Source organism: Aptenodytes patagonicus, chromosome 20 (assembly GCF_965638725.1).
Source record: "Aptenodytes patagonicus chromosome 20, bAptPat1.pri.cur, whole genome shotgun sequence".
In the NCBI taxonomy this organism is placed as follows: Eukaryota; Metazoa; Chordata; class Aves; order Sphenisciformes; family Spheniscidae; genus Aptenodytes; species Aptenodytes patagonicus.
This window is the reverse complement of record NC_134968.1, coordinates 1,865,836-1,891,515: the sequence shown is the minus strand read 5'-3', so window position 1 is coordinate 1,891,515 and position 25,680 is coordinate 1,865,836. Positions and strand designations below refer to the sequence as shown.

The 25,680-nt window shown below is 48.9% G+C and overlaps 1 protein-coding gene across 2 annotated transcripts; it reads right to left on the bottom strand.

The window, feature by feature from the left end:
• Nucleotides 1-222: 222 nt before the first annotated feature.
• Nucleotides 223-25,277, bottom strand: PIP4K2B (phosphatidylinositol-5-phosphate 4-kinase type 2 beta). 2 transcript variants are annotated; one of them, XM_076356836.1, is made up of 10 exons: nt 25,086-25,277; nt 15,553-15,650; nt 13,808-13,904; nt 9,666-9,818; nt 8,742-8,888; nt 8,340-8,378; nt 6,851-6,964; nt 6,292-6,550; nt 5,794-5,897; nt 223-5,092 (listed from the first exon to the last, which is right to left on the bottom strand). In XM_076356836.1, exons 1-10 carry the CDS (start codon nt 25,260-25,262, stop codon nt 5,012-5,014), a joined length of 1,269 nt encoding a protein of 422 aa, XP_076212951.1. In that variant the 5' UTR covers nt 25,263-25,277; the 3' UTR covers nt 223-5,011. The 2 variants fall into 2 exon arrangements, with proteins under 2 accessions (XP_076212951.1, XP_076212952.1); XM_076356837.1 differs by lacking the exon at nt 5,794-5,897.
• Nucleotides 25,278-25,680: the final 403 nt, after the last annotated feature.

Sequence of the window (25,680 nt, the reverse complement as noted above, 5' to 3'; positions counted from 1 at the left end):
CCACGGCAGTATTAACTTCTCCTGTCAAATCTTAATTTCTTCTGATATCCAGGACTCGGTACTTGGTAAAATCAGTTCTTACTTAAAAACCCCGTTTTACAGGCACATACAACAAGTCTTTTCCAGTTGTGGTTAATCTAGGACTTAAAATGACCACGTACCTCATGGAGTAACAGTTGATGATTAGAGCACTTTAAAGAGGACAGCAGTGAGGAACAGATGTACACAAAGTTTTAATTTTATTTTTCTCTGGTTGGAGACTCATCTTGTAACATGCATGCATTTCAAAACAGTAACAGTGTCTCAAACTGCTCCTAGCAAACAGACAAGCACAGAGGACTTAAAATTCCTATTTAAAAAACAGCAGTGAAAAACCCTAGAATGCCTTTTTTTTTTTTTTAGTTTTAGATTAAACTTAATTTATTCACATTTTTTCAGTTGCACTGATTAGCCCTGCCCACCCTTGTGACCTGTGTGTAATACGCTCACTTGACACAACTCAATCCAGCTGCATTTAGCATTGTGCAGCTAAACGAAAGACCTGCGCAACTTGTGAGTGGTAAAAACTGAAACCACTAAAAATGACGGATGACCAGCAGTTGGTTCCCCGAGCTTTGCCATCGCTATTACACAAGAATTCGTTTCAAAGAGCAAGGAAAATCAGTAGTGGCTAATACGGATACCGGAGAATGGCTCTGCAGAAGTAGGGGGAGTTGACAGGCAAACCTGAAATGGGGCATTAAGACACAGACGGGGAGAGGATAGCCGTTTCGGTTTTGGAGCGACTGTAAGGACGATCTGTCTCAGATCGGTTACGCAGTGTTGCAAACCAAGTTTAGGACACACACGCTGACTTCTGCAAGGTTTGTACCACCTCGAGGTTAAACGCTTTGACCTCGGTGCAGCTCAAAGGGAGGCACCTATAAAGACTGCATAGTAGTCACAGGACTGGGAGGCATCCGTCCGTGGAGGCTAAGACACAACCCCTACCAAACACGGCCCGTAACTACAATACAACCTCGCTTTGTGCCTTTCTTGGGCTAAGAGGCGAGTCCCCAGCTGCCGTCCCCACTGACGGTAGCTGCGGCAGCGCTCCGGAGGGGAAAGCAGGAGTTTCCTCCCAGAAAAGGAAAGAATCGAGTGTTTTAGTGTTCTCGCTGCTGCTGATAATCCAACTATCAGTGGGAGCGCAGCCTCATTTATGCAGGGAATCTGGAGTCACCTACTACCCCAGAAGTTCTCCCTGTGATGAATTTCACGATCACGGCTTTCATAATTAAAACCAGGTCAACCAGAGGTGTGTACAAGACCAGAGGGAAGGATCCCACCGCCCCTCCTTGCTGTGAGAAGTGAACTCCTGCTGACATTCTTCTTAACATACAGCAAACACCAGGCCCTCTTCCTAGCACTGACACCAAAGGGCGGGTGCCGCCTGGCACCTCTGGAACATGTGGTTCCTATTAAAGGGTGACCCAACAGGTTCTCGAGTGTTTTTTATTGCACTATTGGAGCAGAACAGCACCCAAACTGTGACTCCGCACTCTGCCTTCCCTCTCCCACTCTTATTTACGCTGTAGGAGCTATCTCAACGGGGAAGATGTAAATTCTAGGTTCAAAGCAGTTTTTAGTTCTTAAATTTTGACAGATTAGGCCCGTGTTCAGAAAGAGAGAGACCCTCGGTACCCACAGGAACACAGATCCTGCAGCTCGCTTCTCACACAAACTCACCCTGCCTTCGGGCACTGGAGAGGGACACTGCACACTAAATTTTTCTTCGTTTTGAAACTCCGGTTGACCAAAGAATTGCACTGCAATTTCTTGAGAAATCCTGCACTCTGACCAGGATCCGAGTGATCTGCCTACCTACTGCAACTCTTTCAGCCAAGGGCGGTTTTCAGTCAAATGCACTTCAGTGTAAAGTGTTCCGCAGGGTACATGCTACAGACAGAAATATCTACATTCAGCAAACTAGAACTAAATTCACACCAGAAACAGACGATAAACTAGCACAAGCAGTTGTAAAACCAGAATTGAAAGGGCTGGGTTTTCCTTTTAAATACTTGAGTTAAAAAAAGTGACCTAAAACAAGATTTAAAAAAACCAAACCAAAACAACAAAAACAAAAGAAAAAGTCCCTTTTAAAAACAAATCAAATATTTGCAGCTTCACTTCTTATTCTGGTAATAAAAATACTGTCTAGAAACAAAAATTAGCATTTTTAACGTAATGCTACCTCTCAAAATGTAAACAATATACAAAATGCTTATGTTAAACAAAGTTACATACCTGGGTAATACATCATTAAGTGAGAAAATTGCATTTCATTACTTTAGTACACACAGTATGGCAACTTGACAGAGGTGCCAGAATTGGGGAAGTGCTAAAGTGAATAGAGTTTATGGGGCTTTTCATATCACTTGAGCCAGAGACAGCCAATTTAATTCTAGCAGGAGTTTCTTTGGAGTGGAATAAGAAAATACAGTTAACTGCTCTTAAGCCCTTAGTATCATGACTTCTGTAAAGATTGCTGCAGGAACTAACTGCATTTTAATTTCGTTCCCGTTTATGAAATTCAGTGAATGAGACTGTTGCTCCTAGTTATGCAAGCTTCATTCTTCTACTTTCTTTGGGTTGTTTGTTTTGTAGTGTCTCATTGCAGGATGTCTGCAGTTCACTAATTTCCTTCTCTCTTCCTGCCCCCTTTTTCTCTTTTTTTTTTTAATACACGATTTAAAGATCAACAGTTTAAAAGGTACAAGCTGGCTTCCCAAAAGGAGAACGGCAGACTTACCAGGCCAAAGTTGCAGATTCAATGCAGATTTTTAAAACTGTCAAGAATAAAAAGTGATTGGTATTTAATTTCTAATTGATAGTAAACTTAAGTGCTTATTGTTTAAGAGAAAAGCAACCAATATAATGCCCACAAAACTAAGCTGATGATGCCCCCTAAGTCCTCCCTTTTTTAAAGTATTCTCATAGCTGCATTTGTTTTGTGGCTTTTCCAGCTACACACCTTAAGACATGAGACTATCCAGCCTCCCAGACAACGGTGTGTTAGCCCCCACATCGCACAGAATAGGGACTGGACTACAGTGGCAGAAGAAATTTGTCCCATGTCAAAGGGAATGACCCATGAATGAATAAAAAGATTCATATCCCATTATGACCCCTAATATTAATTTTTGATTTCTTAAAGACTCTATTTACAGTGCACTCTCATGGGCTGAAACTTTAGCCCCCTTTTGTCCCCTTCAAAGTCGAGACCTGGGGGATTCACATCATGAATGTGGGTATGAACATAAAAAAACCCAAGCCCACACTCAGAATCCAGACCAGAGCTAGCGTTAGTCTAGGGAAATTACCAGGATGTGATGAGCACCAGTTATCTCTCAAAAGGACCAAATTCCACACAGCAAACTGTAGCACGCGTTACAGCACAGGACAGACATTCAAAACAGCTTATTCCCGAAACAAAGGCATATGTGAAAACAGTTTCAAGGCAGATAAGCGACATGTTTCAACTGCAAGAGGTTTGTTCAAAACGCTAAATCCTGCTTAAAAAGAAGAAAATTAAAAAAAGAACCAAAAGACCTGTAACTGTTGTGCAGCAGAGCTAACAAAACCCAAAGCAAGTCTGACAAGCTTGGCTGTGAAAAATATTACAAGCATTCTGGAGACAAAACAGGACGTTATTCAGTCACGCAAATCAGTTCCGATTCCTTGGGGGGGGGGGAAAATCTGGCGCAAGTGTTCAAACATTTCCACTCCTTGACTGTCGCTCTAGAGAGGGGTATGGAGCAGAGGAGAGTAAAAACAATCACAGCTCAAGTCCCGAGTCCTCTTGAGCAGTGGAACTTGCTCCACAGTCACAGCTCCCAGCACTCCCCACTGGTAGCGAGTCCAATTCCTTCGTGTGCAAGTCAAATTGCCATTTAAAAAATAAACCAACTAACCAAAGAACCTCTGTCAGGAAACAAATTCAAGTACCTGTTGCAGATCGGGCAAGTAAGGAAGACTGAACATTAGCTAGATTAACACTGGCAGAACTGCGATGTGAAGCTGTAATCTAAGAGACACGGCAATTCCTGACTGAGGTGCGACAGGGAAACGTTCCAGATAGTCAAATACTATCCCGTATCTACAGGTACAAAATGTCTTTTTTTTTTCCTTTTATGAAATCTTCATAGCTGGCCAATTTAAAGCACAACGGGTCCGAGCACATTATTATCTGAGGTTGTTCAATGCCTCTACTACTTCTCACACTGGTTTGTTTTGTTTTGTTTTTTTTACGTTCTAGGGGTTACACCTTTTTAAGCGATCATCTTTGGTAGATGTTCATTTCCCTCGTCTTTCTTGTAAATCAAGTGCAGTTACAAAAAAAGTTTTTGTTACTTAAATTAACCAAAAAATATAAAGTGTCCCAGTCTGAATTTACCTAAAGTTCAGCGACTCCTCCTTATCAGAGTAATATTTTCCGTCCTTGAAATGGTGAGCTATTTTCCTTCCAATTCCTACCAAGAGGGAAATAAAAGGGCTTGTATGTCTTTCTGGTAAAGACAGTCCAATAAAAAAAAAGTAGTAGTTTGTGGAATCAGGCACTGCTTCACTCCCACTGAACGTGATCTACAGCGACCCCTTTTATACAGTGCCACATACCATATCCCTATGGGATTCTCTTGATCAGAGAGGAGAAAATGTCATTAGAAAGAGCAGTGCTGAAACAATGCACTTTTCTTGTTTTAAAAAGCCCTCAAATCTATGTCTGGGCACTTCTGTAACATAAAAATCCACTTTTCCACCTGGGTCAAGTGGACTGTTGGAGGGTGCACCTAGAATTAGTTCTCTCTTAAGTCACACAGTGCCACACACTCACTCTTGCACGCACACACACACGCACACACACATGCACACCCCACATGCTGCTACAGTGTCTGTTTTAGTGTCACAGGCTGCATTCTCTGTTTGGAAGTAGCCCCTCTTCTCTTCATTTCTCGCTGAAGGCTGAAGACGACTATGTCAGGATATTGGAGATAAATTCGTTGAAGCGTTTAGAGTACTGCTCTGGATTCACGGTGGAGATCTCTGCCCCAGCCTGCAAGGCAGAGAGGAGAGAGAAGTCACAACACCCTCCTCGAAGAGCAGACCCTGCAGCACTGCAAAGGGTGGAGGAGGGAGGACAGCAGGGAACGATCATGTCAGCCCAGCCTGTCTCTGCCGGGAAAGACCCATAAAAACTTGCAAGTTCTAGGAAAAAACATCCAGAGAAGTCTAGAGAGATCCCCAAGGCAACTGATTTTTAGCTCCAGCTGGATCTTCTGCAGACAGACCACTGAGTCAAAGCATTGAATTTGCTTTGGTTTAGAGGAGATTTGGAAGGAGCATGAAAAACTCCATGTCCCGCCAACCTGGGCTTTTTTCAAGCCCTTTTGGGAAGTTCAGGATTGCTGCCAGGGAACAGGACTGGCCCCAGGAAGGGAGCAGGGTAGTATGTCTCCCTGCAGCCCGTCCATTCCTGCTCTGTGAGGCTGTTGGTGCCACACCAGGGAAATGGAGCACCTCCCAAACTGGGACGTAAATGCAAGTCATCTCCAACCAACCAGAGGGAAAACCTTTCCAAGACAGTCTGAGGAGACAGTAAGTGAGGGAAGAGCTGTTCTTGGGCACGGGATCACTGGAGAATTTCCATACTGGTAGAAAAATCAGTGTCAGGAGACATCACACACACACACGCAGGCATGCAGGCAAAGCAGAAGCCCCAAAGCCCATCCTCCCTGCGGGTGGCAGGCTGCTTACCCCATGTTTCACTGTTTTGGCAGCATGTGCAGCTTTCTTCTTCGCATCATATGGCGTAAGAATGTCTATAATGGCCATGAAGTACACTTCCTTCTTGGGGGCACCTAGCAAGGCAAGAGAGTTGCTAGCACACCCTGAGCTGTGAGCAAAGCCCAGCTGCACCCCCCTCCTTAAGAAATATATGGCAGATCTGTTCTGATGCAACTAGCAGAGAAAGCAAGGCAGCTGGAGGCTGTAGAAGGGCAGAGAAGAATGACTGGAAACAGCACACCAGAGGCCCACATGCTCTCTGAACATGCCACTACTCTCCAAGCATCACTTCTACCCATTCCAACTCACACCATCCACAACAAGGGACTGCACAGCAAAGGAGAGAGACTTGGCAGGGCCTCTCTCTCTCCCCCTGTGGACAGTCCTCCCACTCCATTTAGCCCAGCCAGACCACAGGACAGCTCTGCCCTCCAGACCTTCTTCAGGACAACATTCCATGATACTCACTTTCGTGGCTTTTCATGGCGTAGACGTCGACAGAAGGATCGAACTCTCCAGGCCCAAAGAAGCGAGGGTAGTTGAGGAGATTGCCAGGGCTGTCAGGGGGTGTGCCGTAGGAGGAAATGGGGTTGCCTCCGAGACCATCGTTCTCACACTCCTCATCCTCTGCCCGATCCTCCACTTCCATCTCTTCCTGCTCTGCTCGGTCAACATCATGGATCCCAACCAGCAAGCTGTAGTCCATAATCTTCAGCTGAGCTAAAAACTGGGAGAAAGAGATGAGTGAGAACAAGAGCATCCACGTGGGATCAGAAATCCTCAGTCCTACCCTGCCAGTATCTCCCTGAATAGAAAGGGCTGTAGTGAGAGCTAAACCTTTACTAGACTCCAGAGAATCTACACATGAGCTCATATGTCCACTGCTAACAGCATAACCCTGACTGTAATTGCTTGACTGATCCAGGAATGACTTGCTTTTCAGTCACTGCTGCACCCCTTGAGCCAGAGGCCACAGTGAGGATACAGTTATGGGAGGCAGTAAAAGCTGTCCCCCAGGAAACTCTACCTCCACGTCCCGCTTCAGCTTTTCAAGGAAGTTCTTTTTACTCTCTTCTCCAACATGCAGCTTCTGACCCTCATTCAAGAAGTCGTTGTCCTTGAACGTTGGTAGATCCTTGGCCTGCAACAAAAAGCCTGTGTCAAATTTTCCAAACCCCTACTTCTTGGGGGAGGGCTGGTACACTGATCCATTAGCAATATGGTGATTGCACAGAGACTCTGATCGAGTGTGCGGTTGCACCAGGACCTTTTGCCTGTCCATAAGGTGAAGTGGCTCATCCTGTCCACTAAGTATGAAAATGGCATCAGGCAGAGCACAGTATTTCTCAATGAATCCATGTGCTGAGCTGTACCTAGGGGGAAACTGAAGGGAGACACAGAGAGCCACTCAACTTTAAAGACTGCCGGAAAGATGTGCTGCAGGCCGAAAGCTTGACAGCTGGGCTCCAGCCAGCAACGGTCCAACCAGCTCCCAGAATAGAAAAGAAATGCATTTTGTTGGCTTCAGACTGGGGGGAAGGGGTGAGGGCTTGAAGAAAAATGCTTCTCTCCCTAAATACTTGAGGAAAAAATTAAAACCACTGCTTTTTGAGGAATCTGCTTGCAGCAGGCCCTGAGGATTTCTCAGGGATATGGAAGAATATACAACCCCTTTGTGCAACTGGGAATTAAATTATTTTGTTCTTAGAATGACATATGAGCACGTGGTGGCTTTATATAGATCCACTATGAATCGTCTGAGACAAACTGCATAAGCAGAAAAACCAGACAGTAAACAGCCAGCAAGCTGGGGACACTTGGGCACGATGAAGCCGTGCCTTGACGCCAGAACATTCAGTATAAATGGGAGTTCCTTGGCTCATGCCAGAGATCTCATTTTAGGGCAGGCTGGAGTAGACTTTCTCTGTGGTCCCAAACCTGAAAATCCCATGTGCATGTGCAAAACATGTAGTACCATGAGTTACTGCTGTGATTTCAGCAGGACTTTTCATGGCAGCATCACAGCCAAAGTTTTGCAGGGGCAGGATTCTTAGTCATAAGTTCCCCTAAAGGCACCAGAAACCAAACTTAAAAACATGCTGAGATATGCCAAGAATCTGAGAGGAGCTGGTCTGGTTTATAAAAGCATCTGTTGCAAAAGCTAACTGCTGACCTGACTCAGTTTGGTACACAGGGAGCGCTATGAAGAAATCCTTCCATAAAGACACCATTGCACTAATGTGGGTTTTGGTACTTGTGGGATTGTCCCCCAGGAAGTTCCCCCCACTCCTGGTAGTGTCAACATAACAGAGCAGGGCAGGGCAGCACCAGATCTGCACCATCTCTTCCTGAGCAGTTACTGGGCACAGCCTGAAAGGTGGGACAGAAACAAGTTATCACTCAGGGCCCATTTAATATCCCCTGCTCAATACCCCTTTGGAAAAGGGAAGTCAGTTGGATCCCATCTGCTTCCAACCACCAGGAGGAAGGAAAGGCTGGCCAGGAATGGTCCATACCTTCTCTTTATCGCTTGCTTCCCTGGATACTGTTGAGCCCTGATAAAAGAATAAAGAAAAGAGCATTGCTGCACTACGTGTCATATTCCCGAAGAATTCATTGACACCATTTAATTCCTCCATGCAGAAAAATAATGAAAGTATCTTTAAAAATCAGTGCTCAACCCCTTTTTCATGCCTGAGATAGACTTACAGATCTCCCTGATGTAGTGTAGGCCACTTGTGATGGGGGAATGGTACAACATTTGGGCCTCAAGCGAAGCCCCATCCAGAACCCCCAAAACCTAATCCCCTGAACAAAAAGCAAAGCCCGGGACCTTGTCAAGTAGGTGTGACAAAGACCAACTCCCACCCTCCTGGAAAAGGAGCTCTCAGCTCCATGACTGCCCTCCAAACACTGACCTTCAGGTCATATTTCCGGTGCACAGTCAGCCTGTGACTAAATACGTTTCTGGTAACCACCATGTAGGTTTCCACTCCGTCCACGGTGAGCCGGTACATGCCAAGGAACTGGGGCAGGAGGGTGTTCCCGTGACACTCCACTATGAACTGCAGGAGAGCGGGGAAGGGAAGGGCAGAAAAAGACGGTACTGTCACACAAAACCGACCTCCGACAGAACACAAGCTCAGCAAGAAGCTGATAGCGAAGCCTCCAGTTCCAGCCATCTGACACCGATGTGAAAGGAAAGAAGGCTTGCAAATGGCTCCTAGGGTCTCAAGAAAAGCGAGTTAGGACATTGTAAGAATCTTCCAGCCCTGAGCTGAGACACAGCATCCCATTGTGCGTGCATGTCCAGCCTGCTGTAACAGGCTAGGTGTGCATGTCTGTCACCCAGTCTCAGCGGGGCGAGTCTGTTGTTGGCACTGGCTAACTTCACTTCTTGTGGTTACGTGAGTGTATCTGAAAGCAAAGAGCAGATGGACTGGCAGAGAACGTGGACCAGGGCAGAACATTTCCAGCTGTCCCACTTTGCCCCCCCTTCCCTGCTGCATGTAACTGTCTCCTCCCTGGTCCCTCTGGCAAGTCTAATTCAAAGGATTGAATTAGGAGCATGTTTACAGATCTCAGGTACCAACAATCCATAATTCATTGATGTAAGGAACAGGGTGAGCTGTGAAGGGGCTCAGCACTGTGAAGAAACAGGCAGCTGTGCCATAATTGGCTCTCGGATGCTAAGGAACACTGTTTTCTTCTGCAAAAGCTATTTGCAAGCTCTGCCAGGCTGGAAACTGTGAATGCAAGCTCCAGTTCCCCAGCAAATCACAAGGTGCTCCCCAACGTGTTTGCCATGCCCTCCCCCTCCCAGGGTTCCAGACTCACCGTACCTGATGGTACTTCTTTAAGATGTTGTGCATCTCTGCTACATCTTCGCTCGACACCGCCTTAATGACAAACCTCCTGTCGTAGGTGGTGAGGAACCGGGCCCCACATCGGCCCTGGCTGTCACTGTTCACTGGGGCGCTTCGTGTCACCGAGTTCTGAAGGAACCAGAACAAAAAAGTGGGAAGGAGGGGCAGGAGCTGCCACCTCCCTGGGGAAGAAAGAAGAGCAGTCTTGGAAAGCAGATGAGACATGGGTGACCGGGGCCAGCTCCACAACCTGGCTTTGGAACAACAGACATCCCAGAGACTTTGTGCTCCACCTTCGTAACTGTGACAGTGTCCTCGCCAAGCTTCAGAGCACACCTGCAAACACACTCCCAGTCGTGACCATTAATAAGCAAGCATCCTTGAGCGTTCAGCACTACCGAGGTTAACCCAATTGTTTAGAAGTCTGGACACGGAGTTTAGAGCTTTCATCTGGGCCTTCTATTTGTTTACCTGTTTTACTCCAACACCTGGCATGCGTTTTTGAAAATGTCTTTTACTAATGAGTTATTAAGGAGGCATATTAAGGCTAAGACTTCTTAGCATTTCCTCCTGGAAATCTAAGAACTGTCAGGATATTTCCAATATTTAAGGAAAAACAGAACAAAATGAATGAAATGGCCTGCCTTCTTTTCCACCAAAAGGCAGTCTAAACTGGCAGAAGTCTCATTGTTTGGGAATTCTTTACAGGTCACCCTGAAACCAAAAGCCACCCTCAGCCTCTGCTATTCTTACAACTGGACAAAAAAGATTGTGAGTATAAATAGCTTGGTTGTTCTTCCGACAACCAGCAGCATCTGTCTTTACATCCCTGTCTCCACCCTTAGCAACGAAACATTGCAGCTTCTTTTCATACTTGCAGCACAATTGGAAAATCCCAAGCAAACTGCAGAGCAAGTATCTACCACGTTCCTGGAGCCACAACATGAGCTCTTTGTTCTGATCCTTCTCCCCAGGTAGGGGGACTTACTGTGAGCCCCATCGCACTAAGAGCCACTTCTCTTCACACCTTCCAGACTAACCCAAGCAGGTCACCAGCCTCCTGCTTGTTTCCTCCATGACTTCTCAGCAATTGCCTTCCAACTCCACCACCCCAGTCACCAGTGTCTGTTCAGAAGCCATTTTGTCAACCAACAGCATAGGCACCCACTAGCGTTTCCTTGCCACTGGCGCAAGCATATGGGGACAGTTGTGCTCTGAAACACAGTGGTACTGACACCTGGGTAGTGGTCTTTAGCTCAAGGTAGATGTGGCTTTCAGGATCTCAGGGCTGGACAATGCATTTCATGATGTACTTTTTTAGCTGCTAGTTACACTGTTCTCTCCTTCCCTCAGCTCCCTGAAGAGCAGACAGCAGAGGGAGCCTGCTCTTCTGCAGACGCGGACACGCAGGCAAGCAGAGCCTGCTGCGAAAGAGGGATTTACCATTGTCACGCTGCAAGTGAGCCGAGAGGTTTCCTTTCAGAATGAAGCATTTAAAGCTTTTAAAACTTTAATGAAGCAGGGGAAAAACTCTACTCCTGCCAACGGCTTTAGAAGCTGTCAGGAAAATAAAGGCAAACAAAAAAACCCCCTTGCTTCTTGCTGACATTTGCAAATGAGTGTGCTACACAGTTTAATCACCCCTCACCTCAAAACCACAGAGCTTTTCTTCTACAGAAGATGGGAAGCAGAAATCATGACCACATATAGACATTACCAAATTCATAGCCAAGGTTTACTTTGTTCCCTTCCTGTCACTCCCACCTCTTCCACAGTTCGGGTGTTATATTTATCATCCTGGCTCGATTCCCACTCAAGCCATCACATTTTACCCACCTGAATTTAGCTCAGTGAATGTCTTCTGCTTTCTGTTCTAGCTGGACACTTTTAAAGAGCCAAACTGCTCTACCCCAGAGATGGCAGAAGTAATCCTTCAGAGCAGCAGGTAAAACATAAATGATAAACCAGGTATTAAGAACCAACAAGATTGCGGGCGCTTCTATGTAAGTTACTTCACATGGTGCTGATCATTTCTTAAAAGAAACTGAGAAAAAAATTTCTAAAATATACTATAGCGGATGGACCGGGAGAAAAAATAATTAGGAGCTAATGACTTCACTGCATGCAAGTACGTTGAAGGGTACGGAGGAAGCCAGCACACAAAGTAATTCCCTGGTACAGCCAGCCTCAGGGGCAGGGTGTTGCTGGCCAAGCAGCCTCCTCAAGAGCCATACACAGCCTGGCATGAACTACTGTCAACAGACCAGGAGGCAATGGTACTGCTTCTCCTGGCAAAACGCCATCACTGCCTAGAGAACAGGCCTGACGGTAGGAGGGAAGAAATAGAATTAATAATCTAACAGGCATGTGCTCAAGAAAAGCATTGACTGAGCAGCCGTGTCCTGAAGATAAAAGAGATCTTCCATCACAAGCAGAAGAGATCTGTGTGCGCAACTCATGGCTCTCAGGTAATTACAAGGCACTGAGCACACACAGGCACAAAGAACGGCACCTGCCTCCTAACGCTGGGCTCAGCTCTATCTCCGTCAGCAGATGGGCAGTCATCCAGACCAGAGCTGCGACAAGGCAGCAGCCAGCATTTACTATTCCTCCTGGGGATGGCCGGCCCCTTGCAGAAGAAAAGCAAAGATGACTGTCAGTTCTGCTCGAAAAACGTGTCTCACTTTGAGCAAACACCCTCGGAGTGCCCAGCGTGCCTGAGAACAGGCAGCAGAGTAGGATGGGCCCTGACAGCCAGGAGAGAGGCAACTGAGACACAGTTACACAAAGCCTCAAACACTGTTCCCGGTATCCTCAGAGGTCACCCCTTCTCACAGGGGGACCAGCATGCTCCCCCCTCGGTCTGGGAACAAGGGGCAGAGGATGGGATGCAGGTGCTACACATCTGCTCCTTGCCCCGTACCACATGAGACCAGAAACAGGATCAAGTAGATGTAGTGTCTCACCAGTGCAATAAGCCACGCAGCTGGAGTAAGAAAACAGATTTCTTCATTATATTAACCTTGAAACAGGGGGAGATCAGGCAATAATCTAGATATAATCACAGAGAGTTTTGACAAGCTTGGGAAGGGCGTATACGCAGATGTATGCGGACAGGGGCACACACACACTACCAGAAGGAAGCAGTTTGGTAGGATTAGCAGGAACAGCTCTGCTCCCATCTCCTCTCCCCACAACACAGGCAGCAGGGAGCATGGCTGGACTTGTACGTGAAGCAAAGAAGGGAGAGAGCAAGAAGCTTGCACCGCTCACCCACCGCGCCAGCGCTAACGTGCCGCTGTGGGCTGGCGGATTCCAGCGAGTATTTTAGTTGAAGCCCTCGACCAGTCAGTGCTGGCGCATTGCCAGCCTTTATCAACTGCAGTGGAGTGCCAGAGATACTGGGTTTAATTACCTAACACTCAGCCTGCTAAAGGCCACGCAGCTATCAAAGCCACCCTCTTTTTCTGCGCTGGCTTTTCCCTCATTTAAGAGGTCTCCAAGCAGCCTGCTACTACACATCTCCCGTGTGCGTAAGACTAAGAGCTGTGTGTGGAAGGCTGGCCCTGCTGTAAGCAGCGAGAGTTGCGACATCTCTCTTTCACTGGATTTAAGCCCAGCGGTATTAATACAAGAAAATGTGTCTCCCCCTCCAAGGCAAGTCTGAGCCTCTGGCCTTAGGGGACACGTCCCAAAGCAGCAGCCACCTTGATAAACCCAATTCAACAGCACCAATGCTTGGCACACGTACTTGGTTAAAGTGGCACCCGAATCTGTAAAAACACGACAGACTCATTTTCCTTGCAGATGTTCTGCACTAGATCATTGTTATCCTCAAGCTCCCGCCTGTCTGCAACCATCTGCTGCCTTTTATTTTATACCTAGACTGCAAGTGCTCTGGAGCAGGGACCATCTTTTCGTTCTGCAATTGCCCAGGGCCTGGCACAGCAAGATCTACTGCTGGGGGCCCTTAGGGTGATGGTAAAACCATTCAAACCATGATTATAAGCCCATAAAAACTGACCACACAAGAATGCTGATATCATAGTTTCTCTGCCAGCTTGGTTATTCTGTCCTAGGGAAAGACGTTAGGAGGGCGGGGAGAAAAGACACGGTACCTGGTAGTCTTGATCGTCAATCCCAAATCTTTCTCGGAGGTTTCGGAACACCAGTGGACAATACTCCTTAAATTTAAAGCGACTTGGCAAGTTTTCCCTAGGGCAAAGCAGAAAAGATATTCTTGTGCAATGATCAGCTTGTGAAATCAAACTCAATTCTTCTCCCACTTCACTGCTAACCCCCAGGATATCCAAGCCCCCTCCTACCTACAAGGGCCCTACTCTGCAAGTATTTACCCTCATTAGGGTAGCTTGTTTCTTTGGATGCCTACAAAAGTCATCCGTTCATAGAAATGCTTGCAGGATCCAGCTTTTGGCTAACAGGCTCTTTGGATGAGGATGTCTGTCTTACAGAACAATCTCCCCTGTCACAAGCACAGATTTGACAGAATAATTTCTCTCTTTCCTCCTCCTTTGTTGCTTTGTTCCGTTCAGTAACACAGCTGCCCTGCAACACACTGTTACTGTTTAAGATGAAAAGCTGGAGGAAAGGGGGGGGGCTCTGATTTCAGATCAGATCAGATCACTCGTGCGTCAAAAGAAAGGTCAACACAAGACAAACCATCTCACCCAGAACGCAAAGGAGAGGGGGTGAATCAGCTCCAGTCTGGCATGTTCCAGACCAATCCCAACCATTACAGACTGAGCTTTGCTGCCAGGCCTCGCCAGCCGGGAACGGGGCCTCCCCAGAACACAGTACAGCAGACAACAGACAACATCCCCTGTTGCTGAGGGATGCCGCATCTACTCCCTACCAGAGCTCTTATTCTGCCCAGTGGGAAGAGGCAGAGAGGATGGTCCTGCTTGGGCACAGTGGGAGATTTTGTCAGCTCATTCTCAATGAGAATCCTTTGCACCAATACGTGGGAAACTAAAATCTATGTAGGAGAAGAGGGAAAAGCAGATACTGCAAATTGTAGGTGCCAGAGAAGACAAACTTTTGAATCACACTCCCACTCTCAAAAGCTGATCCCTGTGAAACTTAGTGAAAATGAAGCATTAATCAGGGAGCGCTGCAGACCTGCGCACACACAGAGCCCGAGTGGAGAACACAGCTCTGAGCACCAGTCACGACCATGGCTTTAAAAGGGCTTCCAAAAATTGATCTTTTGGGAAAAGGGGAAGGGGGTAACTCTATATAAACCCCATGGGCCAGGGGTATAATGCAGCTTCATGGCTGTCTCCTGTGAACAGTTCCAAAGAGACAGGGAAGCCAGCAGGTCACGGAGAGCAAACTCCTGCCCTCTCCTCCATGGTCTTGGGATTTGGGTTCTGCTGGTCAGGACAGGACACCCAGACAGGGCACAACAGGGGTCAAGAGACAGTCCTGCATCGGTTTTGTGCATAACCAAGATGTGCAGCAAACTCCAGTCCTAGGACTTTGGACAAGTTATTCTTTGTGAACTCTGAAGTATTAATTGTCTTCTACCCTGTCCAGTGAGTATCTATGTGTAACTAGCTTTGTTTTTAAGTAGTGTCACTTCTGAGCCTGGCCTTACCAGACTTCTCATCACTCAAAGGATATAAACCAAACCACAAGACAGCATCTCAGTGACAGACTGCCCCACCACCACATCCTGTTGAGTGGTCTGGGCAGGGCACAGACTTGTGGCATGTGTCCAGCCATGCCAGACCCTCTTGGCATTACAACAGGGAACAAACTAAAAGACCTTCAACATGCCAGTTTCCCCCACAGCAAAGAGCTCTAATTACAGAGGCAAACAAGTTGGGAAGCACCTACTTACTTGTTGAATAGATGATTGTCCACCTTAATCTTACTGTAGGCTTTAAAGTCATCGGGCATTAACATGACGGGGACGGGAACATTGCTGAGTTCGTTGATCTAAAAGAGAAAGGAAACAGAGACTCAAAACCCAAGTTCCACTGCCCTGCAGTTACTGTCAATGGACTTACGGGGATGCCAAATACCCCAGAAGCTGGTTTTGAAGCAATATAACCCCTTAGACTTTCAGAGCAACTTGCTGTGCTGAAGCAACCTGGAGAACACCGTGGTTACAAGCCACAGTGAGAATGAGAAGCATCTCATTCAATCATGTGGTGAGTAGTTCCCCAGCCAGCCTCGGCTCTTTCATCTGTTCACCTGCCACTGATCATCCAAGATACAGCTTAGAATTGAGACAAACCTACAGACCAAGAAATAGCAGATTTTATGTTTTAGATAAATCACATTTGCCTTTATTTAGGAAATGTTGCATCAGCCAATTTCTTAACTAGTTCTCACTGTTACAAATCGCGGATGACCAAAGTCTTCCACGTGGCCAGAGAACAGACTCTGGGTAGCTTTGGTGCAGCACAGCACAGCTCCCCTGTGGATGCTGTTTCTACGCTCGCTGTCTCTTGTTGCTCTTATCCCACCTTCTCTAAAGGGATGAGTCACTCCACTAGATTGTTTTTGCTCCTTAGTCATGTGCGGCAGCCACAGGAATACAGGGATGCAGAAGACTGAACGTTCAGCTACTACTGTACAGACAGGCTCATGCTACAGCACCCAGCAGCGAAAACATCAATAGTAAAAAAAAAAAAAAAAAATCCACCTCTGGACTATATCTGGCTACCCTGCTCCAGACAAGCCCATGCACTGACAAGGATGTGCCAGCGTTCAAGAGCAGGTCAAGAGGCAGCAAGTTTCTGAGCTGCCTTTTCTGAGGACGGCCCCAGTGTCATTCATTCACATGGACTTCACAGGAATCACAGGAGTCCCATCTAATTGAGCTGCTATTAACATGCTGGATTTAGGAAGCAGTTTTATTACAACTCCATTCTCATAATTACTGTGCCAAGCAGGTAATGCTGGAGAGAAGCAGACAACACTGGCAACAGCAGGGTTTGGCTAGGAGTCAGGCCTGGGGTCTGTTCCCAACGCCAAAACCTTAGGCAGGTCAAGCGACTTCCAGCACACTTGGAAAGCACGCAGCATTCCCCTGCTGACTGGGAACAGGGTCCAAGCCGTCAGCCTAAGGAAATGGACTCCAGTTCTGGGATTCCCCGCTCCTTGTGTGCAACAGGACACACAACACCGTCCGAATAGCTGCTGCCACATCTCCTCCAAGGAGGCAGAGATAAAAGGAGGCGTGAGGGATTCTGCAGCGGGATCTGCGGCACAGTTCAACTCTGCAAGGACCAAGTAGGTTCCAGCTCTGGAGATGTGCAGTGAGCTGTCTAATTATATGAGCAAGCCTTTGATGAGGTACGTATTTTTCACATCCTTTCTCCATCATTACCAATGAAAAAACAGACCGGATTTAACAAACGTCAGACTGCAAAGAGAAAAGACGACTATTTTCAGAGAGCAATCATCCCACACAACAGATAAGCGGAAAGTAAACTGGCTCCGTTAAGAGCAGAGATGGTGCTCTTCAAAGCCCTGCCCAGAATTTACTTTATAGCAGCACCGAGGAGCATTAAGCACTCCCATAAAGCGCTTTGGGATGTATGGAGAATGCTGCACAGATGAATGAATAAATAATGTCATATGCCTCCCATCATTTGTAATCACAATGGAGTAGGGAGGTCAATATCCCCCGGCTTAAGCTAAAGGCTCAATCCTGCACTGAGCCACTCCTCGAGCCACAGCTAGAAGAGAGGAAAGGCAAGAGGACCGCAGGTGAGGAAGGGATCTCCCAGATACTGGTGTCCAGCTCCCAGCTACTGCAGGGAGCTGTATCAGGGAGCCCCATGCAGTGATTTCCCCTCAGGGTGAAGAGAGGGGGGAGAGAAAACAGCTAATTCTGTATCAAGAAGGAGGCGCTGCCTCCAGCCACTAATTATTGCTATCTAACAGGAGGGGAAGCCCGACAGCACAGCTCCTTAGACACGCCTGTTCTCAGCCCTCTTCCCGGCGGTGGGTAAGGCACAAACAAGCTATTATCAGCTTGTTCCAGAGCGGAGGAAGGGTGCTGACGACTGAGAGGGAACAGTGATTTGGAGATTGTCTCCTCCCTGCCGGAAATTCAGACACAAATGTTAGCAAAGTGAGATGTCAAGACGTCTCTGGATGTCCTCATTTCTGCCAAAGCAGAAACCTCAAAGCAAACGTTGTACCTGTTGCAAGTCTCCTGACTGGCAGAAATGGTGCGCCAGGGTACCTCGTCTCATTTAAAAGATGCCCCCGCTCCTCCCAAGATAGAGCAGCCTGACAACAGCCAAAAAAATCCCCGCTGCAGAAGCCTTTCCCCCCTTCCAGCTGCGTACAGCAGAGCTTTCTGGATGCTTCGGGATTCCGGCTCTGGAGAAGATGGGGAGAAGGAAGGGATTTGTGCTGGGGACTAGAATCGCTGCCAAAGAACTGAACTGGCCATTTCTAGTCCCAGCACTGACAGCCTGCCCTCCACCGCACAAGGCAGCTCTTGGTCAGATGGCTACCGGGCCTTTGTTCCTGACACCAGTCGGAAAGCTAACAGGGGTTTGGTTAGGGGTTTTTTGTTTGTTTGTTTTGTTGCTGCTGTTGTTTTGTTTGTTTTTTAAGCAAGAGGGACATGCACTGTCTGCTCCCACAGCAACTCCCATGCTTGACACTTTCCTCAGGATCCCAAAGGGAGAGGAATGAAAAGCCCCCACACTGCCTCGGAAAAGGGATATCCCAAACTCTCTCTTCTCGTGCTACAATCCTCGGCGTCCAGTGCCCCTTCCTAAGGCTAATCGGGCCAGGTCCTGCAGCACGGGTGCCAAGTGAAACACTAGAAGACCTTGCCCAAACGAAAGCAACGGACAGCACTGCTCTATAGGGATCCTCTCCTGTGCTTATCATGGTGGAATCTGAACAGCCTCCGAGAGCAACGTGACTAACGCCTGGCACATGTTTGCTCTCTCGCCTTCTCCCCAGGGAGAGGCGTGTAGCAGGAGATTATATATAGCAGAGTGTGTGTCTCTGTGTATTTATGCTACAGAAGGCAAGGTCACAGCAAGGTGCATAGCAATGAGGTGCCTGGCTCCTGGGGAGCCTGTTCCCACGGGTCTGACCTGCCTGTCTCCCACAAAAAGATGTCACCCAGCTGTAGAAAGTTTGCCTGTGCCTGGAGCTTTGGAGATCTCTGGGGCTGGTGCTGGCCACAAGATGGACAGCGAGATCTTGGGCTTGGTTCTTTGTTTTGGAAGAGGCAGCTGCAGAGAGCAGAGGTGCAGCAGCAGACAGCACCGCAGTCACACACCTTGGTCCCTCACCGCAGGGGTCACGGGCTATTTTGAGAAGCACGGCAACTGCAAAGAGCAGGTCCTGTGCTGCACAGCAGTCTGTGCCTGGGGTATTTCCACATCTCCATGTCAAAGGCTTTAGAGGTCCCCAAAGTGGAAAAAGTTAAGAATGGCTAATTTAGAGCACAAGCTCTTCAGAGCAGGGATCCGTCTCCAGACCCAGCATGGTGCTGTTTTTCTGTAAGTCATCCAGCTTTTTAGACCTAATCTGCCTTTGAATCCTCTTGAAAATAAGCCCAGATTTTTGCACAGTCCTCTTATCCCAGGAGTTTTCTATTCCTGCACTGGGTAGAAAACACAGACAACCTGACAGGGACCAGCCCAGTCTGAAAGCACCATTAAGAAGTGCATTATGCCACTGCCACCTGCATTTTGCAGGAAGACATAAGACACTGGTCCTGCCCCTCCCCAGGCCAGTGACAGTGTGAATGGCACATGCCCGTCAGCCTCACAAAAGACTCAGACACGCACCAGGCTCGGAGGATCTCAGTGGAGCTCAGAGGATTTAAAACCAAGGCACATTTTAGACAAACCAATTGACATCTTCACTAGGCAACAGCAGGGGCACTAAGAATGAGATGCTTCACATTTCTCTGCTGGTTTCACCATATTCTGAGAACAAAGGAGCAATTTCCCAAGCAAGGCAAACAGCCCGGTGTGTCTGGAGGTCACCCCAGCAAGGAGCGAGGTAAGGCAGCAGATTGCCCGGTGTGTCAAAACAGCCACGATCCCAGCCAGAGCCCTGGAGGGAAGGGCAGCCTGATGCCACTGAAGGAGGGACCAGGGCTTGGGGCAACAGCAGTAGGTGGTGGAGAGACCACCTTCATCTCTCCAAAGCTGCAACTGCCACCCTCCTCCTCTATTTGCCCAGCAGCCAGAGGAACAGCAAGCTCAGCTCCGCTGTTTCTCCATCTTCCCAGCCAGCAGCTCTCCCCTTCCCCCCGCAGGAGTGGCCAGGCCCTTCATCCTCAGTCAGCAGAATTCATTTTTGCCTACACCGCTGAGAAGTCTACAGCCACCCCTGGCCTTACAGGGCTGGAAAAATACCACCTCGCCTCTGTCTGTTCAGCTTGTATTTCCTGGTCACTTGAATTTCTGAGCAACACCAGTCAGTACGATTCTGGGTTTATCTGTAGTTGATAATTTGTCTTCCCCACCAAAGCCAATTCCTTTTTCAATAAAAGACACATCAATATTCTGTGTCATTCAGGGACAGCTGTTAGAACGAATGGGCCAGGCACAATTTTGTTTCAAAACCTGACTGTAGCCTCAAAGTGGCAATTACCATTAGTAAATTGATGGGAAAATGCAATTTGTTTACTAACAAGATCCAGATGATGGAGTGTGTGAGTCTACTCTCCAGGATTCTTTACAACAGGAATTTGCTCAGGAAAATAAAAATACTTTGTTCCTCTCAAAGCCTTTCGATCAGGCATCGCAAAGTACTTTGTGAGCATTAGTTAAACTTTATAATACTCCAGGGAAGTAGGTAAAAGACACATAGCAAAATCACTTTAACTAGCATGGAGGCAAGCCCACATCTGCAGCAAAACTTCGCCACTGCTTAACACAGTACAGCAACTGGGCAACGGTTTAAGAAAAAAATAGTTTTCCATGAATTAGAGCATGATTGATCAGTATCCAAGCTCACAAAACCCCCATGCAATGCTATGGAAGCATGAATCTTGTAGTCAATAATTTCTATTGGCGCTCTAGGGACACCAGCATGCTTTAAGAGGAAAAAAAAAAGCATCCCCTAGTGACAGCGAACCCACCTCTTCCTGAACAAAGTACTTTGGAGCCTGCTGGAAAGCACTCCCGCGTCCTGATGGAGCTGCAGCACAACGCTGCGTCACAGGCAGAGGAATCAGTCACCACTACCCTGCTGCCCCGCCAACGCAGGGCAGCCTGTCACCCATCGCGTCAGCATGGCCTCAGGACCACCGGAAAGCATCCGTCCTCCCAGTCCACTTGCAGGTAGGCAGAGCTATCGCTTCCCTTGGTTCAAATAAGAGCTGAGGAATGGAAAGGTTAAACAACCTACCCACGGCCACAGGAGTCAGTGGCAGAGCAGGCAACTGAGCCCCATTTTCCTCCCTGAACCACCCAGGAAAATCTTCTTTTCTCTCCATACCCCAGGAAGGAAAAGGGCTCCTGGAATCTCTATTTTAACAAGAGGTCCCGGGATAAGAAGGTTCAGAGCCACCAGCCTCAATCATTAACATGGGCTACCATGGCCATCGCCATATGCTGCACTCTCCAGAGGTCAATTAGAGCCACAGCAGACAGCAAGTGTTGGAAAGGACAAATACATGCTGTTTACCCTGTGCCAGTACCAATTTATAGGACTTCAACATTTGATATGTGGCAGATGCTGCTCTGGCTAGAATTAACATGGCAACACCAAAAACAACACTGCAGAGAAGGGAGAAGCGTGCTGCAAATCCCAATTTTGTTATTTCACTTGAATACTAAATAGCTGTGTTTTGTACCGGCTGGCACCACTCCTAAAGGTCCTAGGAGATCGGCTGGTGCTTCAGCCAGTATCGGAGCCTCTGGAGCGCAGGAGGCTGCCTCGGGCAAGATCCACACAGCTAACAGAAGAGATCTACCCATTTCAACAAAAATGGGATTTGTTTATGCCTACCCCCTGCCCCTGCCAACATCCACAGAGCTCCAGGGATCGTTTCCAGTTGACGAACTGCCACCTAGAGAAGCATCATCACGGCCCGTATGAACTTGACTGTTCATTTAACAAACAGAAACAAGAGTCACCTCTCCAACAACCCCCGAACTCACTGGGATCCCAGTGCCTTGTATAATCAGCACCTTACAACCGTTTCTATGGTTTCCAGAGCATCACACAACACTGGCATGTTCATCTTGCTGTTCAGTGCGAGATGGCTTCTCCCTTCCAGAACCATCACAACTTTCCCTCCGCTGCTGGCGAGCTCCCATGCACGGAAAACTCCAGCCAGGGCACGGAGAACGTGCATGGAGCAACACGCACATAACCAACACCGAGGAGCTGCGTCCCCTCTTCCAATGCCATGACAACAGCAGTCGCAAGCAAAGCTTTCCCAGGAACCATCTCCACGTTTGCTGAATTTCACATTGCCTTACAGAAAACTCAGAAATCAAGGGTGAGCCTCTGTGATTCCACTTTCTTCTCCTATCTGCACGAGTTCTCCCCTCCATGGTTTTCTAGTTCAAAATTTAGCTGTCGGGCTAATACCACCCACGTTTGGCCCTGCTTACACCAGCCACAGCCCCACCCCGATCCCGATTCACTCGGTTTAAATGCTGGCTGGGGACCACCAGGACAGCCAAGACCCAGCTTGCTATTTAAACAGAAATGCTTAGAACTGGTGTTCCAGAAACCAGTTCCTGTTCTTGGTGTGCTAACATCATTGCTCCTGATCCTCTCCAGGCCCATCACTGCCTGTATTCACACCAGCTGCTAACAAGCTTGTTTAAACACAAGGCAGGGCCGAACTGTTGCCAGACTCGGTTAATGGACCCAAGGGAATTTCTTCAGTCAACAGAAATGGTGGATTGCATAAAATGGTTGGTTGTTTGATTTGTCCACGAAAAAGTTCATCTCTAATGCAAGTATTTTTGACAGAATCTTCCTGGCACAGCCTCGTGGTTTGTGCTGATAGCAGTTTTTTTCCCCCTCCTACTGCAGGGATCCCAAGGCAGGGCTCCACAGACACGGGATTCATCCCTCCTTGTAAAACCGTGGTTCAGAAGCCAAACATTAAACAACTCCCCAAAAGATTTCTAACAAGGTCCAGAGATACTCCTGAAAATATTTCTAAACTGTCCAGACCCATCTGCTGGAAGCACATAAGCAATTCTACTTCCCACATAACCAGGGCACCAACATCATCTCCCAAACGCAGACCAGGACGAGCAGCTGCTCATGTGTTGAGTAAACAAAGCCACCTCAGCTCGCAGCCTGCTCCGCAGCACGGCCACACCAGCCACCAACCCTCTTAGGCACTCACAAGGCTCACCCAAACGCAGACTGAGATCGGTGGCGTACAGGTGGAGGAAAATGAACTAGCAAGAATTTGTGGGAAATCCTGGATGCCTGTCCAAGGGTGAGGAGGTCACAGCTGAAATTTTCTAAACCCCTTCCCAGCCCCTCAGGACACCGTCCTCCTTTCTGGCAGCAATTTCTTCATAATGTGCATCCAATATAATCTCATTACTAGCTTAGTGTTCATACAGAACTGTCAGCTTGCCTTCCTCCCTTTGCCTAAATATTTCACAGCCAAGTGCTCCAAAAGTTACATTGTCCTGATCCAGTGCCTACAAAAGTTGCCAGATTCCTAGTACCCAGACAGCTACAAAAAAAAGGCTAATTGCCACCAAGCAACAACTGTCCCCAAGAGGCCACAAATGAAACTCAGAAGAATACCACCAATTTCCATTTCTTCAGGGCTCCTAATAGTACCACTGATCAAAGCCTGATTAAATTCATTATCCTGCTTCCTGGGCAAGGCTCTGAGCAGCAAGCACTCGGAACGTCCTTTGACTCAGAAAGACAGTGCTGTGTTGAACTACATTTAGAAGCTTTCACTCTATCATCAGACAAGCTAGAAATACAATTCTAATTTTTTGTGTGCGTTATTTCGTTTCTGCAAAAATTAAACCTAAATCCCTTTCACTCTCTAGAAAACATCCATTAATCCACGGGAGAAATAGGTGTCTGAGCCCTGAAAGCATATTAATTTAGGAAGGGATGACGTTTCTGAATTCTTTGACCACCTGAATATTCTCCCAGAACAGCATCCAGAGAGCAGTGGCAAATCAATTCCAGTACGAGATTTGTGCCTGCCATCACAGATGAGGGAGAAGTTTCCAGAGAAAAATACAAAGATGGTCTTAGGAACCTCCAAAGGAGGTGGATGAAAGAGCTGAGCTTTCACTGACGTTTCCAAGGGACCCTCTCCCAGCTCCTTCCTAAGACTCGTGCCAACCCAGGGAGGCCGGGGAACATACATGGCCTGAGTTCTGGTAGCTGAAGCCTAAAGTCAGAGGGAGACAAGGTTGGACAGATGGGGCCCAAAAGACCATTTTATATTTTGGGATGGAGAAGAGAGATACGTGTAATTCTCCTCAAACAGCCAACTGAGGAACAGGATTGTCACTGTGTGCGTGGGGCCTCTGGGTCGTGACACGTGGGAGTCCCCTCACCATTACGGGGCCACAGGGATTTCCCTGAGTGAGAAAGCCAGGGGTTGGTGACAGGGGACAGCGCTGTGGGTGTCGAATGAGCGTCCTCAGGGCCTCCGGTCCCAAAGAGGTGTGCCAGGCCAACAGCACCCTACACAAAGGGACGCAAACCAAAATGGCATCGCTCCCCCTCCCCAGTCCTCGGAAAGAGAGGGGAGGGTGTTGGGGAAGAGGACACAGGCAGACGGGTGGGTGTGAGGGGGCAGCCACGCTCTGGCAAAGAGAAGCGTCTAGCAGCAGGGAAGTCTAAAGCCACCCCAGGCATGAGGAAGGCGATGTCTGGGAGGGACACCCTGATCCGGGGGGGGGGGACCCCAAACTGCCCGGAGACAGGGATGCTCTGGGGAAGCAGCCCCAACCCCAGGAGAAAGGCACCAAAAGGGACAGGGATGCAGGCGGGAAGGAGCAGACCCCACAAAGACCCTTCCTCACAGGGCGGGCATCCACCACGCCAGGAGGACGAGCGGTCCTGACACCGGGGTGCCCTGGGAGTGGGAATCCAGGGAAGGACCCGGATTAGGGAACGGATGCCAGGGGGAAGGAAGGCTGCGATTTAGGGGGTAAGTGGGTGTAGGGGACAGAGCCCGATCCGGGGAGCGAGGGCCCTGGCCTGAGGGGGGCGGGAAAAGGCCCTGCCTGAGGGAGAGGGGGGAAGGGCTCGATCCGGGGGGGGGGGGGGGGGGGGCGAGGGCCCTCGCTGAGGGGAAAGGCCCGGTATGAGGGGGATGAGGGCCCGGTCCCGAGGGGCTGGGGAGGGCCCCGACCCGGGGGAGGAGGGCCGCGGCTGAGGGGGCGGGGAGGGCCCGCTGCGGGCCGCGCTCACCGTGTGGTTGGCCCCCCACATGAGGACGCTGAGCAGCGGCTCCGAGGCCCGGAACAGCTTCACCTTCTGGCACACGAAGTGTTTCTTCTTGGTCTTGGTCTTGCTGGCGCTGAGGGCCGAACCCAGCGCCACCCCGACGCCCCCCGCCGACGAGCCCCCCGCGCAGTTCGAGGCCATGGCGGACCCGGACCGGCAGCGGCACCGGGAGCCGGACCGAACCCCCTCCCCCGGGCTCCCCACTACCAGCGCCTCCGCATGGTTCCGCCCGGCCCGGCACACGCCCCCCCCTCCCCCAGTGGTACCGCCCGCCCCCGTCAGCCCCTGCCCGTTGGTCCGGCCCGGCCCGTTAGCTTCCCCCTCGCCGTCCCCCCCGTCGCTGCCGCAGTGGTTCCGTCCCCGCCTCCCCCTGCCCCCCCCCCACCCCGCCCCCGCGGTGGTTCGCTCCACCGCTGAGGAGGAGCCGCCGCGGCCGGCCGAACCCGCTCCGGCCCCGCTCTGAGGAGGCGCCAAGATGGCGGAGGGCTGAGGAGGTGGGGAGCGGGAGGTACCATATCGTCGCCGAGGAGGGGGAGCCTCGGTTGCCGAGGAGGGGGAG

Bases quoted from the DNA above. Each gene is read 5' to 3' on its own strand.
- PIP4K2B (XM_076356836.1), bottom strand. From the start codon at position 25,262: ATGGCCTCGAACTGCGCGGGGGGCTCGTCGGCGGGGGGCGTCGGGGTG. The intron at 13,905-15,552 runs GTAAGTAGGTGC...GCTTTGCCCTAG, and splicing joins GACAATCATCTATTCAACAA to GGAAAACTTGCCAAGTCGCT. The intron at 9,819-13,807 runs GTACCGTGTCTT...TGGTTCCTTCAG, and splicing joins TTGACGATCAAGACTACCAG to AACTCGGTGACACGAAGCGC.